Source organism: Moschus berezovskii, chromosome 2, assembly GCF_049115385.1.
Source record: "Moschus berezovskii isolate FMDL1 chromosome 2, NW_MosBer_1.0, whole genome shotgun sequence".
Classification (NCBI taxonomy): Eukaryota; Metazoa; Chordata; class Mammalia; order Artiodactyla; family Moschidae; genus Moschus; species Moschus berezovskii.
In genome coordinates this window covers 114,378,674-114,395,244 of record NC_142461.1, presented here as the reverse complement: position 1 = coordinate 114,395,244, position 16,571 = coordinate 114,378,674, and the positions used below count along the sequence as shown (strand labels likewise).

Below are 16,571 nucleotides of genomic sequence, written 5' to 3'. Positions count from 1 at the left end.
TTCCACATTTATGCAATGGAATACTATTCAACAACAACAGAAAAGGAAATCCTGTCATTTGCAACTGTATGGATGAACCTGGAGGGCATTCTACTAAGTGACATAAGCCAGACCGAGAAAGAAAAATACTTCCTGGTATCACTTAAAAAATAAAACATTGTACATATAGAAACAGAGTAGAATAATGATTATGATTGGAGGGGGTAGGAGAAATAGGAAGAGGCTGGAAAAAGGTTATAGATTTTATTATAAGATGAATAAAATGAAAATACTGTATTGTATCATTGAAATTTGCTAAGAGTAGAACTTAAGTGTTCTCGTAAAAAAAAAAAGTAAGTGATGGATGTATTAGTTAACTCAATGGTGGGAGTCCTTGCGCAATGTATACATATATAAAATCATAATGTTGTATATATTTTAAATATACTACCATTTTATTTGTCAATTATACTTTAATAAGTTGGAATTTAAAAAGTAGAAGGCGTGGAAAAGAAAACTACTTTGTCAAATCATGTGTGTGCTTAGTTACTCAGTTGTGCCCCATGGACTATAACCTGCCAAGCTCCTCTGTCCATGGATTTTTCCAGGCAAGAATACTGTGCTGCTGCTGCTAAGTCACTTCAGTCGTGTCCGACTCTGTGTGACCCCACAGACGGCAGCCCACCAGGCTCCCCTGTCCCTGGGATTCTCCAGGCAAGAACACTGGAGTGGGTTGCCATTTCCTGCTTCAGGGGATCATCCTGACCCAGGGTTCGAGCCCTCATCTCTTGAGTCTTCAGGATTGGCTGGTGGACTTTTTTACCACTAGTGCCACCTGGAAGTCCTTGTTAAGTCATGCTGGTTGTTTATTTTGTGCTCTATCTTTTATATATTTTTACCAGTTGGTTTTTAGTTTCTCTGCTTCTGTTGGTCTTTTCAAGAAAAGAGAGAGAATGGAATTGTAGCATGTATATTATCATAAGTGACCAGTCCAGGTTCGACGCATAAATTTTCCTCTGTTCATTTCTTTGCATTTGTGCTTTTTTAATAAAATTCTTTAAAAAAAAAAAAAAGAAAATCCAAATATGTGTGATGATGATATTAAATTTTTTAAAAGTTAAGATTATTGAAAGATTTAGTAAATTTGATAAACTTGTTTCTAGCTTACCAACCTGCTAAGAAAATACTTAAAAACTTGTTTTATTGTTAAATATTGTACAACTACGGACATATTTATGTGTATGTTTTATATACATATAAAACAAATGTATAGTTTAATGAATTATGAGTCAACCACTGTTGAGATACAGAAAAATATAATTAGTAAAATGGTGAAACTTCTATCAAAGCTATTTTAAATGTCAGAAAAGGGTAAAGCAACATTGATTTGTAGGCTTTTATAAATGAATGATAATGCTAATTGCAATGTTTAATATTTCTTCTGTGAATAATATTTAGATATTTAGATAGGAATATTGTTTCCAAGGGCTTCCCTGGTGGGTCAGACTGAAATCCATAGGGAAGATACCCTGGAAAAGGAACTGGCCACCCACTCTAGTATTCTTGTCTAGAGAATTCCACGGACAGAGGATCTGGAGCGCTACAGTCCATGGGGTCAGTCAGACACAGCTGAACGACTCACTTTCATTATTTCTAGAGTCGCAAATAGTGTGAAAATGGCATCTAATGGGGGCAGGAGGAGAAGGGGATGACAGAGAATGAGATGGCTGGATGGCATCACTGACTCGATGGACATGAGTTTGAGTGAACTCCGGGAGTTGGTGATGGACAGGGAGGCCTGGCGTGCTGTGATTCATGGGATTGCAAAGAGTCGGACACGACTGAGCGACTGAACTGAACTGAACTGAATAGCACTATTATGATGTTGTGATAACAGATTTATTTGGTTTACGTCATATGTCCTAGGAAAGAAATGCTCTAATTTTGACTTTTAAGTAGTCCTTAAGGTATTACTTGCACTTAAAAAATTTAATTAATTTTTGGCTGTGCAGGGGCTTTCTCTACTTGCAACGAGTGGGGGCTTCTCTTGTTGGAGAGCATGGTATCTCTTGTTGGAGAGCATGGTATCTAGGGTGCGTGAGTTCAGTAGTTATGGCACACGGGCTTAGTTGGGATGTGGGATCTTGCTGGATCAGGTATCAAACCTGCATACCCTGATTTTGGCAGGTGGATTGTTAACCACTGGATCACCAGGGAAGCCCACTTTTTAAAAATTTTAATTGATATCACCTATATCATCTACTACAAAGTTTGGCTGTCCAATAGTTGAAAAGTTTCACAATCTTCTGGATGTTCTACAGTTTGTGGGTCTCACTCAAAGCCACATAGAGTGATAGATGAACAGTGTTTATGCAGTTTCTTATTCATAACTTTCATATTAGAATTTGAGCTGTGGTTGGTTGAATCTAAGGACATCAAACCCTCGGATAGGGAGAGCCACCTGTAATCTAGAAAGTGCTCTGGGATGACAAGAACTTTTTCAAGCAGGAGAGTTACTACATATTTTAAAAGCAAAAACTTAAAGCACTGAAAAGATACTCTGTTTTCAGTGATGAAAATTTTTCACGTAAACAAAGGGTTTTTCTCCCCCTCCCTTTTTATTGGCGTTCTGTGACTCACTTTTCTTCCTGAGGAACAACATGTAGTAAGTATATTTTCAGGAAAATATATGAAACATGAAGATATAAGATATATGAAAATATAGGACATGAAGAGTTTTGCCGTACATTGAGATGTGTATTATTCATTTTTAAAGTAAATGCATGTAGAGGAAGGATGTCCATGCTTTTCTAAAACACACATTTGGGGTATGCTTCAGTCAGCCTAAGGCCCTGTTTCTGACTTCTCCCTCCAGGAACTACAATTGGAACATGCAAGGCAAGCCTTTGCTCTCAAAGACAAAAGCAAAAGTGGCCTGATTTCTGGTCTGGATTTCAGTGACATCATGGTTACCATCCGGTCTCACATGCTTACTCCCTTCGTGGAGGAGAACTTAGTCTCAGTAAGTAAAAAGCAATGACTTCAACTTTCTGTTTCCTTAAACCTTTGAAACCATTGTCCCGGATTGCATCCCTCGGCATGTCTGCCTCTCATCTGTTGTAACTTTACTCTTGTTGGTAGGAGGTAATCAGATGTGTGTAAGGGAGGTGTGTGTGTGGGGGCAGTGATAGTGAATAGTTTTCTCCCAGATCAGCACCACAATCTTGCTCTCATATATTTCCAAATTGTTTATTTCCATTTACAGAGTCCACCTAAAGAAAACGAGGGAGTATGTAGACAAGGGTGTGCAATTACTTTTTCCCGAGGGCAGTACTTCTCACTGACACTACTGCCTTCACCTCTGGCCTCTTTCCATCCCACCAGGCTCCCAAAGCCTTGCTATAAGGATGGCTCCTTCCTTTGTTGCCTGCAGGGTGCTGTTTGCTAGAGGGATCATCACTGGCCTCTACACTGTTTTAATAACCATGGCTGTGGCAGAAGGTATGGAGGAAATACGTGGCCGTCAGCCTCTCTGGCTCACTCCTCTCTCTGCCCCTTCACCTGTGCATTCAGTCTGCATGGACCAGATAGTTTTTTGTTCTCTAAACTGCTAAAGTAAGCATCTGGGCCACTAGCAAACTGATGTCATCTACTTCCTCACAAAGAATGGTGAAACTGTCCTCACTTACCAGTTTTCTTGTTCCTGTATTGTACTTATGTATAAGTTTTTGATTGCTGCTTGTTTTAAATGGAGGGAAGCCAATGAGCACTTTTGTTGTCTCAGCTGAAGATCATTATCCCTGATTTAGACCAGGGTAGAAAGATCAACTTCTGTTCTTTTTCTTCAGTGAATTTGAACATGGAGCATGTCACTTTCTCCTACACATTTCACCTCCTTGACACCCATCTCCCACTCCCCTACCCTCACCTCGTACCCTAGCCAAAAAAAATGAAAGAAGGAAGAAAAGAAAGCAAGGGAGAGACGGAGGAGGGAAGAAAAGAAAATCCTAGAGAGAAAGACTCAGTACTTTGGGGTGAGGGAACCTGTTTAATCTTTTCCAGTTGGGTTAGATAGACCTGTTATAGCCTCAGTTACCAAATGCCATCTCAGTTTCTAGAGGAATGTGTTAAATATTTTGAATCTGGCTTTTTGGGTCCCTGGTACCCAAATTCAGGCTAATACAAATATTACATATATTTGGGTTAAGGCTTGTGTGTGAGGGAAGGGGGTGGGAACATAATGCCCATCATTACCTATACTGTCCTTAATATAGATCTTTATGATTAAGGTTGTCACACTGTCATTTCCATAAGTATTTGAGTTTTTAATAGAGAATGTTTTTAATCACCTGGATTCCTCTGACTCTTGGCTTAGAAATTAAATGTTTGCAAGCTATGAAAAATATTCTCTTTTGAGTTTATGTCCAACTGTTGGATAGAGGGAGAAGTTACCTCCTACCCTGCAGAGTAGGGTAGGCTGTATTGTCCCCCTTCTTCCCCAGGCATGAGAGAGCCTCTTTAGCACTATTCCACTAAAGACATATTTATAGCAAGTAAATCCTCCCTAGATTTTCTCTACATCTCTTTGGAATTTTTTGGTAGTTTTACATTTTGTCATAGAGATTCAGAGCTCAGCACAGACCATTCTATATGTTAATTATAACAAGAAGCTTAAAAAAGAAAAGATTAGTAAAGTTGACAAAGTGAAATAGTCTTAAAATTTAAAGTTACCACTGGTTTTTGTATATGGATGTGAAAAAAAAAGCAAGTTTAAAAAATGTTTCTTATATTGTATGTTGAGGTTTGGATTATCCAGAAATAGCAGGAGTTTCATAGTTGAAGGTCTTGAAAATCCTGTTTAAATAATCATTGGTTTTGATCTGTGATAATTATATTTGTTGTTTTTGACCTTATAGGTAGATGAACCATGAAGTCCAACTTCCAGATGTTGCTTTCTTCCTTAACACCTAAATTACATAGACTTTCCTGAGGGCTTGAAATGCACTGACAGTGTTTCAGCATGATACCTTCCTTGTGTTTATGGACTGGTTGTTTATCATTTTAGTAATGAAGACTCCTTTGGTTCTTCTTTGAGAAAGTTCAGTGTCCATAAATGTGTTTTTGTTTGTTTGTGTAACTTTCTGTGTTGTCATTTCCTAGGCAGCCGGAGGAAGTATCTCACACCAGGTTAGCTTCTCATACTTCAATGCATTTAACTCCTTACTGAATAACATGGAGCTTGTTCGTAAGATATATAGCACTCTAGCTGGCACAAGGAAAGATGTTGAAGTCACAAAGGGTAAGATTTTTAAAATACATATTGATTGAAATCTCAGCATTTTCACTTTTCTTTATCTAGGGTGAGAGGTTGATCTAGGTTTGCTACTTTGAAGCCAATTTAGAAAGTATGTTACCACGTGTGTATATTTCACTTGGACCATCATGGTCTCCAAAAATCCAGTTGGATTTAATGGGATGCTGAGGTCAGGAGTGGAAAAGTGGCTTTGACAGTTTTAAAAGGAACCTGGGCCCAGTCTGTCAAACAGGTCAGTGGCAATGGCTTCTTTGTATGAGGAAGGAGTGGCCACAGAAAGATGGGCAGAGCTACTCCTTTTGCTGAATTGTAGTGGGATGTTTTAAGTGACTGGAGAAGAGCCAGTTCTTTTATCTTGTAGCTTTGGAGACCAAAGTAAATAAACAAGATGAGGTTAGAGGAACCTGAAGAGATTGTTTTACCTCTGAAGTTAATTTACCTGCTTTTACTGTTTCATCATCTTAACATTTTATCTTTTGCCAGTTTTCATATTTTTGTAGTTATTTCTATGTAGCTGAACTTAGATATTGAAATTCAGTTTTAGATTTTTAAAATAATAGCTGGATGGCATCACCGACTCGATGGACATGAGTTTGAGTGAACTCCGGGAGTTGGTGATGGACAGGGAGGCCTGGCGTGCTGTGATTCATGGGGTTGCAAAGAGTCGGACACGACTGAGCGACTGAACTGAACTGAACTGAAAATGCTTTTAGCTTTCAGATAATAGTTAAGGTAGAATTTTGTTATATGTTAAGAGTCTTTGAAGATTTTAAAGTATTTTCTTTTTCTTCCAGAGGAATTTGCCCAGAGTGCCATACGCTATGGACAAGTCACCCCACTAGAAATTGACATCCTGTACCAGCTTTCAGACTTATATAATGCTACAGGGTAACTATTTCAGTAATTCCTCATGATACTTTTTAGGACAGTTATTTTAATGTGAATCAGTGGTGGTCTTTACCATCTGAGCCGCCAGGGAAGCTCTCAGTGGTGTTCTTTTAGTTCATTTAAACAATAGTTTGCTCAGTATATAAATTTCAAGAAAAAGACACAGGCCGATATGAGAACAGGGGAGGAGGATGAGACTGGTGAAGACAGACTGAAGGTGGGGGGAAATGGAGGAAGGGAAAGGGGAAGCAGGAAGGGGAGGGGAAGAGGAAGGAAGGGAAGAAATGAGAGAGAGGTAAAGAAGGGAGTAAGGGTTGAAGGGTGCGGGAGAGGGAGTGGGGAAGGAAGAATGATGGAGGAGGGGGAGAGGGAAACGAGAAGGAAGTGAGGGGCAGAAAAATTGATTTAATCTGGACTCTGTAGAGATTTGTGGATATTTGCCTAAATTTATGAAATAAATTGAAGTCCATGTTCAGGACTCTTACAACCTTTTTTTCATTCATTGTGAGTGGGCATTTTCCTATTACCATTTTGTGTGGAGGGTATCGTTTTCTTGAAATATACCTGTGACATTATTATCATGGTTATCATCATAATTAAGCTTAGATGTTTTATGTCTCTTTTATAGATCGAAAAAACCCAAAGCGCATAGAGAGTATTTAATTTGTGAAGTCTTACACAAATCCAGATGAAAAAGCTTTGTCTGTGGGCATCCAGTAGGACCTTGGGATAGGGGACTCATGACCTACTAAGTGATCAGATTTTCTTAGTCAGCTTTAGCAGTTATGTAAGTGTAGGCATATCTGAAAAATAGGTTTTAACCCTAGAACTGAAGACTAGTAGAAGTTGAGTGTACCTAGATAATTTATTGTCTTCATGTTACATAATAAATTGTCAATCTGGAGTTGATACTAGATAAACCAGCCAGTCTTTGATGATTGACCTGAAATATCAGGCATACCTCATCCATCTAGAATTTACATTTGTAGTAAAGGTATTGAACATCCTTCATGATAATAAAAGCTTGCAGAGAGTGCTTCTCAAAACTGGATCTGAAGTGACCTACTACCTGGTTCATGGAATACACTTATTTTAAAACAGTAGTTCATTCACTTGGTTCAAAACTCAAAGAGTTTTAAAGAGCCCGCTGTAAAAGCATCTCCCATCCACCCCTTCTCTCTTCTACCCTTAAAGGCAACCAGCATCTATCACTTTTGTGTTTATCCTTCTCAAGATACTTTGCACTTAAGCTAAAGAAATATATTCAATGTGTATGAACTGAACAGTCAGTGTTTATACTTTGCTTCTGAGAAGAATTATTTCTTTAGTTTTTTTAATCTATCTTTAGAGTCATTAAATTTGTGTACTCTCTATTATTTCTTTAGAGTCTTTTGCTTTTTGTGTGGCAAGCAAGGTCTGAAGTTTTTTCTTCCCTCTTACTAAAATGATATGTGTGAATAGGGAAATACTACTTTTAAACCATAGTTCTTTTTTACCCTTTTCTTTCTGAAGAAAGGTGATCTTAGTATGCGGTGTCTGTCGGTGTCTAACAGTTCTTTCTTTCCCATATTTTTGCCTGAAGGCGCTTGACTTTGGCAGATATTGAGAGAATAGCCCCACTGGCTGAAGGAGCCTTACCTTACAACCTGGCAGAACTTCAGAGACAGGTAGGAGGCATCTCATAAACAAAATCATCTTCAAAAATGCTAAAGTAGTATGGACATGACAGTCTGAACCTTCTGAATCTATGGAAATGAAAGCGTGATTTACAGAAAGACTTTACTTAGCTCGAAGATTACCTTTATAGAACTGTTACCCCCACCCTTATAGAGTATTCTTATGGGGCAGCTAGATTTATGTTTGTGTTTGTTTGGTTGGTTGGTTTTCTTTTAGCTTTTTAAGATGAGGAGAATGAGAGTGTAGACATATATGGGCTTGGCTTCCCTCCCCCAGAGTAGCAGTCTTTTCCTTTCATTTGTCTAGTGACATTCAAAGATTAGTGTGAAGTTCACTTTGTATTATCAAACTGGTATTTATAGGGTTTTTAAAATACAAGACATTCCTCTACTGAAGTGAATCTTTGACTGAGAATCTTTCACTATAGTGTCTTATAGATTACAACAATAACACAGGAAAACTATGTAAATAATGAACCAGGAAGAAAACATTGATTATTATTACATTTTTTATAATATTCGTTTTTTGTTTATGTTAAGAGTGATAAAAACAGTAACTTCTGAGTCCTATAAAGTTAATGCAGCCTTATTTATGGTTTTAATAATACTCTCCTGGTAGGAAAATAAACTCCATTATATTACCTTGAAGAGTGGAATTGAGCAGATTTTTAAAAAATCTTGTTTTAAACTGAAGCCTTATTTCTGAGGCATTTGGAAGAAGCCTCAGTTGCAGTGGTGGTCACATAGTTTTGGGGGTGGGGATGACGGTTATAGGAGGGCTAGTCCTTGTCTAACAGACATGAGACCTGTGACCCTCATGATTCTTTAGAAGACTGTGATACACTATGCGGCTAGGAGACGTGGGGAGGGTGAGGGGAGACGGGCGGGTGGGGGGCAGAGAAGATAGGGGACAAGGGGCTGGAGGGGGGCAGAGAGAGAGAAAAGCTACATTGGCGTACCGTGGAAAAGGCCCATGTCTATTTTGCTGCTACCACATTGATGGGTAGCCAGATGTGCTAGCAAAAGATCAAGGTATCTGAGTATGGTTCACTCTGGGAAGTTTCAGTAGCAAAACTTTCTTCTGTTTGAGCTCCATGGAATGATGATTCTGCCTCTGAAACAAATTAGAATTTTCAGTTTTACTCTGTGTAATAATTAAGAACTTCATAGGTATTATAAGATCTTATTTAAAGGTTGCTAAGAAATTTACAAAATAGGATTTTAGTGAAAAGTTTTTATAACAGTGCTATAGTCAGGTAAGTAAATTGAAAATGGAAACTAATTGCTTTTATATCTACATTTTATGTTAATACTTTGCCTGGGATATATTAAAGCTTCCTGTCAATTAAAATATATCAGTAACCCACTGAGATTTAGCCTCTTTAGTAGTAAAAAGCTCTTATTTGCTGCCTTCAAAGTGTATTTTTGTTATAAGTTCTCAGATCCGTTAAAAGAAATAGGCGGATTTATTCCAATTCATAGATTTATAGTAAAATTTAATAAAATTATTTAAAATTTGGAGATGTGTTAAAATATTTAAAGAGCTCTTACTGAATATAATTTTATATTTTATCGTACACATTTTGTAAACAAGCATTTTTTCTTGAAGTTTGAAAAATTTCATTTCAAAAGGAGTTTTTTGTTTTTTTTTAGTGTTACATGTCTGTGAATAAAGCTTTCCTTGGGGGTGCCCTTAATAATTGTTAACTGGGGACTATCTCATTTACCTTATTAAAAAGAGTGTAATGAATTAAAAAACCCAACTCATTTCCTCCTTTTTCAACCTTTCTGGTGCTCTTATTTTACTGGCCTTTCTCGCCCCGAGCTAATTTGCTGGAGGCCATCAATGAAGGCTGCTTTTGTAATCTTTGGCGCCCTAAGTCTGCATTGCTCATAGTTCTGATTCCTTAGGAAGGTGTTGTAATTCTGCTACTGTTGGAAATTTTCTTGAAGACAGATTAGAAGATTTGCCTGCCTTCAGTGGCAGCACTGATGCTCAAAGCTCTTGTCACTTACTTAGAAAATGGGCAGTGATAGAAACCACCATTATCTCTTACTGTGTTTCTGATTGGCCTCCAGGGTGGTGTAGTGTGCCTTCTCTTCCTTTTCCCTAACTGGTAGAATGGCATGGGGATCTGTGGTCTCCAGAGAACAGGGAGACATCCTGGGTATACTTATATTGGTCCCAAAGGAGGAAGCTCAGAGCCTGTATTGTTTATTTTTCCTTTTACATATCAGTTAGATTGGGTAGTCTTATTGCGGAGCGGTTGGGCTTCCCAGGTGGCACAGGTGAAGAATCCACCTGCCAATGCAGGAGACGTAAGAGTTGCAGGTTTGGTCCTTGGGTTGGAAGGATCCCCTGGAGGAAGAAATGGTACCCCATTCCAGTATTCTTGCCTGGAAAATTCCATGGACAAAGGAATTAGAAGGCTACAGTCCATAGGCTTGCACAGAGTTGGACATGACTGAACAATTGAACACACACACACATTGCTGAGAGTTTGGAATAAAGAAATAAAAATGAAGATTTAAAATCTGTTTGTTTTTTTTCCCCTGTAAATCATTGTAAAAACACCACATGGAAAAAATAAAACTCAAGTCATAAATAATTTTTAGAATTTCATGAAACAGATATATGAATATTATTTAAGAGGGATTCAAATTACTATCCCTGGTTACAGCCATTGTAAAATCTGATCTTTACTGTCTTTGAGATCTGGTATAAGTTTCTATGGACCTTGGTTTCTCCTTTAGTAAAATGAGTACCTGCAGATCTTTCTAAGAATCCTTCAAGTTCCTGCATCCTGTAAAAATTATGTGAAGCAATGGATTTTTTTTTTCTTTTTCAAAAATTTTAATGTATCTCCCTTTATCCTTGTAACATTAAAAGCTTTATAAGGAATATAGGCTAGGACCTAAGCAGAATAATATAAAAATATGCCTAAGTTCTTACAGCAAACAAAGTGATAAACTTTCTGCAGTTTTCAGTCTAGGAAAAGCTTTTCTTAGTTAAATTATTTTAAACTTATTAACATGAAGCATTCTAAGGTAGCCATGTAGACTGTAATTTTAGTGACTTGTTTTTAAAACTTCTCTAGACCACAAAATCACAGTAGTGCTAACCATAACCATATCCATGTTACTTCCAGAAGACACTTTTCATTCTCTTGCAATTTTTCCTATGTTATCAAACTAGGAGTACATAATTATTTACATTTTGTATGTGGAGTATTCCCCTATAGGAATTTTCTTGAAACCTAGACAAAAATAGGAAGAAAGGCATGTTGTGTTCTCTCAACCTGTGAAAGTTATGCAAACATATGTGCTTGATGGAGGATCTCCGAGCTCAGAAATAAAGGTTATGAGAGAGGCAGAGTTTAAGAACTTGGGTGCTGATTCAGTTCAGTTCAGTTCAGTCGCTCAGTCGTGTCTGACTCTCCGCAACCCCATGAATCACAGCATGCCAGGCCTCCCTGTCCATCACCAACTCCCGGAGTTCACTCAAACTCATGTCCACATGAGTTGGTGATGCCATCCAGCCATCTCATTCTCTGTCGTCCCCTTCTCCTCCCACCCCAACCTTTCCCAGCATCAGAGTTTTTTCCAGTGAGTCAACTCATCCCATAAGGTAGCCAAAGTATTGCAGTTTCAGCTTTAGCATCAGTCCTTCCAATGAACACCAGGATTGATCTCCTTTAGAATGGACTGGTTGGATCTCCTTGTAGTCCAAGGGACTCTCAAGAGTCTTCTCCAACACCACAGTTCAAAAGCATCAATTCTTCGGCGATCAGCTTTCTTCACAGTCCAACTCTCACATCCATACATGACCACAAGAAAATCCATAGCCTTGACTAGACGGACCTTTGTTGGCAAAGTAATGTCTCTGCTTTTTAATATACTATCTAGGTTGGTCATAACTTTCCTTCCAAGGAGCAAGCGTCTTTTAATTTCCTGGCTGCAATCAGCATCTGCAGTGATTTTGGAGCCCAAAATAATAAAGTCTGACACTGTTTCCCCTGTTTCCCCATCTATTTCCCATGAAGTGATGGGACCACATGCCATGATCTTTGTTTTCTGAATGTTGAGCTTCAAGCCAACCTTTTCACTCTCCTCTTTCACTTTCATCAAGAGGCCTTTGAGTTCCTCTTCACTTTCTGCCATAAGGGTGGTGTCATCTGCATATCTGAGGTTATTGATATTTCTCCCAGCAATCTTGATTCCAGCTTGTGCTTCTTCCAGCCCAGCATTCCTCATGATGTACTCTGCATATAAATTAAATAAGCAAGGTGACAATATACAGCCTTGACGTACTCCTTTTCCTATTTGGAACCAGTCTGTTGTTCCATTTCCAGTTCTGACTGTTGCTTCCTGACCTGCATACAGGTTTCTCAAGAGGCAGGTCAGGTGGTCTGGTATTCCCATCTCTTTCAGAATTTTCCACAGTTTATTGTGATCCACACAGTCAAAGGCTTTGGCATAGTCAATAAAGCAGAAATAGATGTTTTTCTGGAACTCTCTTGCTTTGGGTGCTGATTAGGTAACATCTTTCCTATCTCAGTTTCATCATTTATTAAGTAGAGAGCGTAGTATCCATCTCACAGGATTATTGTGAGAATACATGAGATCGTGCACTTATACCTACTAAGTGTGCAATACATATTAACTGCTATTATTGTGGTGGTGGTAGATGTTAAATATGAGAAGGCTGTCTGAGCAAGCTCCAAGTCGAACCCAAATATTGATATTGCACAACTTCATTCACCCTCATCTGCTTTCCTTAGAAGAATGGCAAGTGAGGAAGAATTATATATTGTCTTCTCCTTTATTGCCTGAAATGTTTCACTTTTTGAATTTTTGTGCTGGCTGAAATTCTGTATTGTATTTTTTTAAAATTTTGATTGATGGATATCATATACAAAAAAAATTCCCGCCCCACATCATACCCCAAAATCTCTTCCACCTGGGGTGTTCTAAACTTGAAAGATAAAAGCTTAGAGAAGATAACATAGGAGATTATATTCATAATCAAAAGATAAACAGATTTTTACAAACAGGGCATAAAATACTTGTCATAATAAAAAAAGTTGAACTTCATTAAACTTAAGAAACTGTGTTCATTAAAACATATCACCAAAAGGGTGAGAAGATAGGCTACACAGAAGAGAAAGAAGATATCCAAATGGGGGAAGGAGGGAGGAGAGAAAGAAAGGGGGGAAAGAGAATTCTGTATCAGTAAAGAGAAAAAAATACGTGTTAAAACTACAATTAGATGCCATTTTATACTATCCAGATTGGCCAGAATTACATCTGACAATGGCAAGTGTTTGTTGAGGAGGTGGAGGAATGAGGACGGTCATAAACTGCTGGCATCACAACTTTGAAAATTATTTGGGAGTATCAGCTACAGTTGAAGAGACACATACCTTTGACCTGACAGTTCTTCTCCTGGGTGTAGTCCCTAACAGGAATAAGAATGTTGATTAAAAGGAACAGGAAACAATGTATCAACATTATTTGCAGTATGTATCAGCAGTAGAATGGGTAGATATGTTGTGGTATAGAGATGACCAATGGGAAAAATGGAAATTTTCATTTGATTACAATGAGTTAAATAAAAGAAGGTGGGTTGCAGAGAGAAGAGAATGTGACATTTTTGGACCATGAAGTGCTTTGGAGGTTAAAGACCAATTCTGGTCCAATATGAGACTAGGTAGACAACTTCTTTATTTTTTCTTTACTGTGTATCACATAATTACTTTTTCAACTGTATGGGGTAAATGTTATCTATGATGGACCTGCTTGGGAATATACATACTTTTTAAAAAAAGTTTTGTTTCTATGGGAAATTACATTTAAGCTGCAGCCCACTCGCACAAGAAACTTTTGGAATATAAGATGGCTTGGGTTCTGTCAGAACATTATTAGAATGATTTTTCCCTCTGCTTCATGTATAGCGTTTCTTAGACATAGGCGTTTGTGTATTTTTCATTCAAATAGACCTTCTTTAAAACTTTGGATAACTGCTGAGTAAATAGAAGCATTATAATTCAGTTACCAATTCCTCTTTTTTTTTTTTAACTTTTAACACCTGTCATCTGTGATAATTTTACCATAGGTTGAAGTCTGTTCTCAGAAAAGAAGGGATTGACTTTCTATACTAGATTTGTCTATTTATTAACCATTTACCTTATTTGAAGTGTTAGAATTAAAGACTTATTACAGTTTTTAACACAATTTAACCTCACTTCTTAGTCAGAAGTATATATTATTTAGCATTAGGGAGAAATATATATACAAATATGGACTTCCCTGCTGGCTCAGTGGTGAAAAATCTGCCTACAAAGCGAGACGTGGGTTGGAGACAGCGGTTCAATCCCTAAGTGGGAAAGATCCCTGAGAGAAGGAAATGGCAACCCATTCTGGTATTCTTGCCTGGGAAATCCCATGGACAGAGGAGTCTGGCAGGTTACAGTCCATGGGATTGCAAGGGTCAGACACGACTTAGTGATTATACCACCACGTGTATATGTGTGTGTATGTATATTTTTCTTCCATCCCATAGACTGTCACAACTTTGGATTATAATCTTGTTTTGTCAGCTCAAATTCAGGTGTGTTAAATTTGTAGATGTGATTTGCAGACAAAAGAATTTTGTTTAATTTTCCCTAACCTTTTAGGGGGCTTCGCAGGTTGCCCTAGTGGTAAAGAACCCTCTTGCCAATGCAAGAGACATAAGAAATGTGGGTTTTATCCTTGGGTTGGAAAGATCCCCTGGAGGAGGGCATGGCAACCCACGCCGGTAATCTTGCCTGGAGAATGCCATGGATAGAGGAGCCTGACAGGCATAATATAGTCCATAGGATCGCAAAGAGAAAGGACTGAAGTGATTTAGCACAGCACATTTTGCCATTACAGTCATGCATTTTAGTTGGTATAAAGTCTAGTCTTCGCCGCCTGCCTCAACCTATGCTCAGTATGAAAACTGAAGCCTTTCCTCCTCCTTCTTTTTTTTTTTTTTCTGTTCATCGATAGTGTACCATTTGGAAGAGGCACTTCTCATTATTGGGTTGGCATACTACGTGAAGTAGCTTTGTTGGGGCAGGGTGCTTGACTTGTTAACTGACATGATCTTGCCTTATCTAATTCTCATTTATAGAATGAGTTATGGTTAACAACAAAGTAAAGGAACTTTCTCTTCTGAAAATGAGATCTTGAACCATTTCCTCATTTTCTATCATCCACATAGCTTAGAGAGCAGGTTAAAAATCGTTTAAGGTTCTCAGCTCTTATTGTGCTTTGAAAAACACTTAATTAATCTTGTTAAATATCACCTTCATGATCATAATCATAACCTTAAGGAAAAGAGTGCCTCTTTCCTTTGGCCCATTTGTTCACGGTGGGTGATCTTCTTAGTGCTGAGATTTTCTTTCAGCCTAAATGCTAAAAAATTCAGTATACAGTCATTAATAGAGATGATAGCTATGGTAACATTGTACTTATGAATATTCATGAAATGAAATCCATAGCATTAATTACATTAATTTACATACCTGAATATAAGTGAACCATAAGTGATAGCTAAGCCTAAAAAAAACAAAAAAACCCTTAGTAGCCGTATATTGTATGCTTTTAAAAAAATAAATGCTATTTAATAAGGGTGGAGATGACATTTCTTTCAAAAGACATTTGGGTATTTAGAGTTAAAGATGTTTTTAGTTAAGGATTAAAGCACAGAATAATCCTACAGTGTTCATAGGATTTTGTAGGGCTTAAAAACGCTCTTAAAAGGACAAGCATATAAAGAAAATATATGATTGAACACAGGAGAAACCTTTTATATGAATAAGGGAATTAGTGGTTACTTGATTCTTTCTTTAATTGAGGTATAGTTGACTTACAACATTACATTAATTTCAGGTATATAACAGTGGTAAAGTATTTTTATAGATTATACTCCATTTAAAGTTATAACAAAATAATGACTGTATTTCCCTGTATGATATATCCTATTTGCTTCTTTATTTTATACATAACAGTTTGTCTCTTAATCACATACTCCCCCTTTAGTTTTAGTTTTTTTTAAAATTTTATTGTATAGTTGATTTATAATGTTGTGTTTAATTTCTACTGTACAGCAAAGCAACTCAGTTATACACATATACATTCACGGTTTTTCATGGTCGTTTCTGTTATGGTTCAAGATATTGAGTATAAGTCCCTCTGCTATACAGTAGGACCTTCTTGTTATCCATCCTATATGTAATAGTTTGCATCTGCTAATCCAAAACTCCCACTTCTTCCCTCCCCCGCCCATTTGGCAACTACAGTTCTGTTTTCTCTGTGTGTCTGTTTCATAGAGAGTTCCTTTTTCTCATATTTTAGGTTCCAGTTGTCAGGATACCATTTGGCCCACACCCCTATCTTGCCCCTTCCCAATACTTGATTCTTATTTGGGGTCATAGCTGTTTTAGTCAGTTTTAAATTCAACATATTCTTTTGAAAGGAGTCATGATTGGAAATAATTCATATTCTGTGAGCATGAGATTTGTTTTCACCCAGTTTTGTGATTGAGAAACTCCAGTTTCAGAAAAGTTTCATGTGTGCGTGATTAGAAATTAAAAGCGTATGTGCTGTAGAGGTAGTATAACAGCTATGGTTATGAAAGATTTTAAAATCTAAGCCAAAATGCCATAACTTGAATTTCTTTAAAATAT

The 16,571-nt window shown here is 37.5% G+C and overlaps 1 protein-coding gene across 1 annotated transcript in view; it reads left to right on the top strand.

Moving 5' to 3' along the window:
- The window catches only part of SLC25A12 (solute carrier family 25 member 12), a 100,989-nt gene that overhangs the window by 51,992 nt on the left and 32,426 nt on the right, over window positions 1-16,571 (top strand). The window contains exons 6-9 of the mRNA XM_055397322.2: window positions 2,855-3,001; window positions 5,140-5,278; window positions 6,088-6,181; window positions 7,764-7,848. Of these exons, the coding sequence (XP_055253297.1) occupies window positions 2,855-3,001; window positions 5,140-5,278; window positions 6,088-6,181; window positions 7,764-7,848 (465 nt within the window). The remainder of the gene's footprint in view (window positions 1-2,854; window positions 3,002-5,139; window positions 5,279-6,087; window positions 6,182-7,763; window positions 7,849-16,571) is intronic.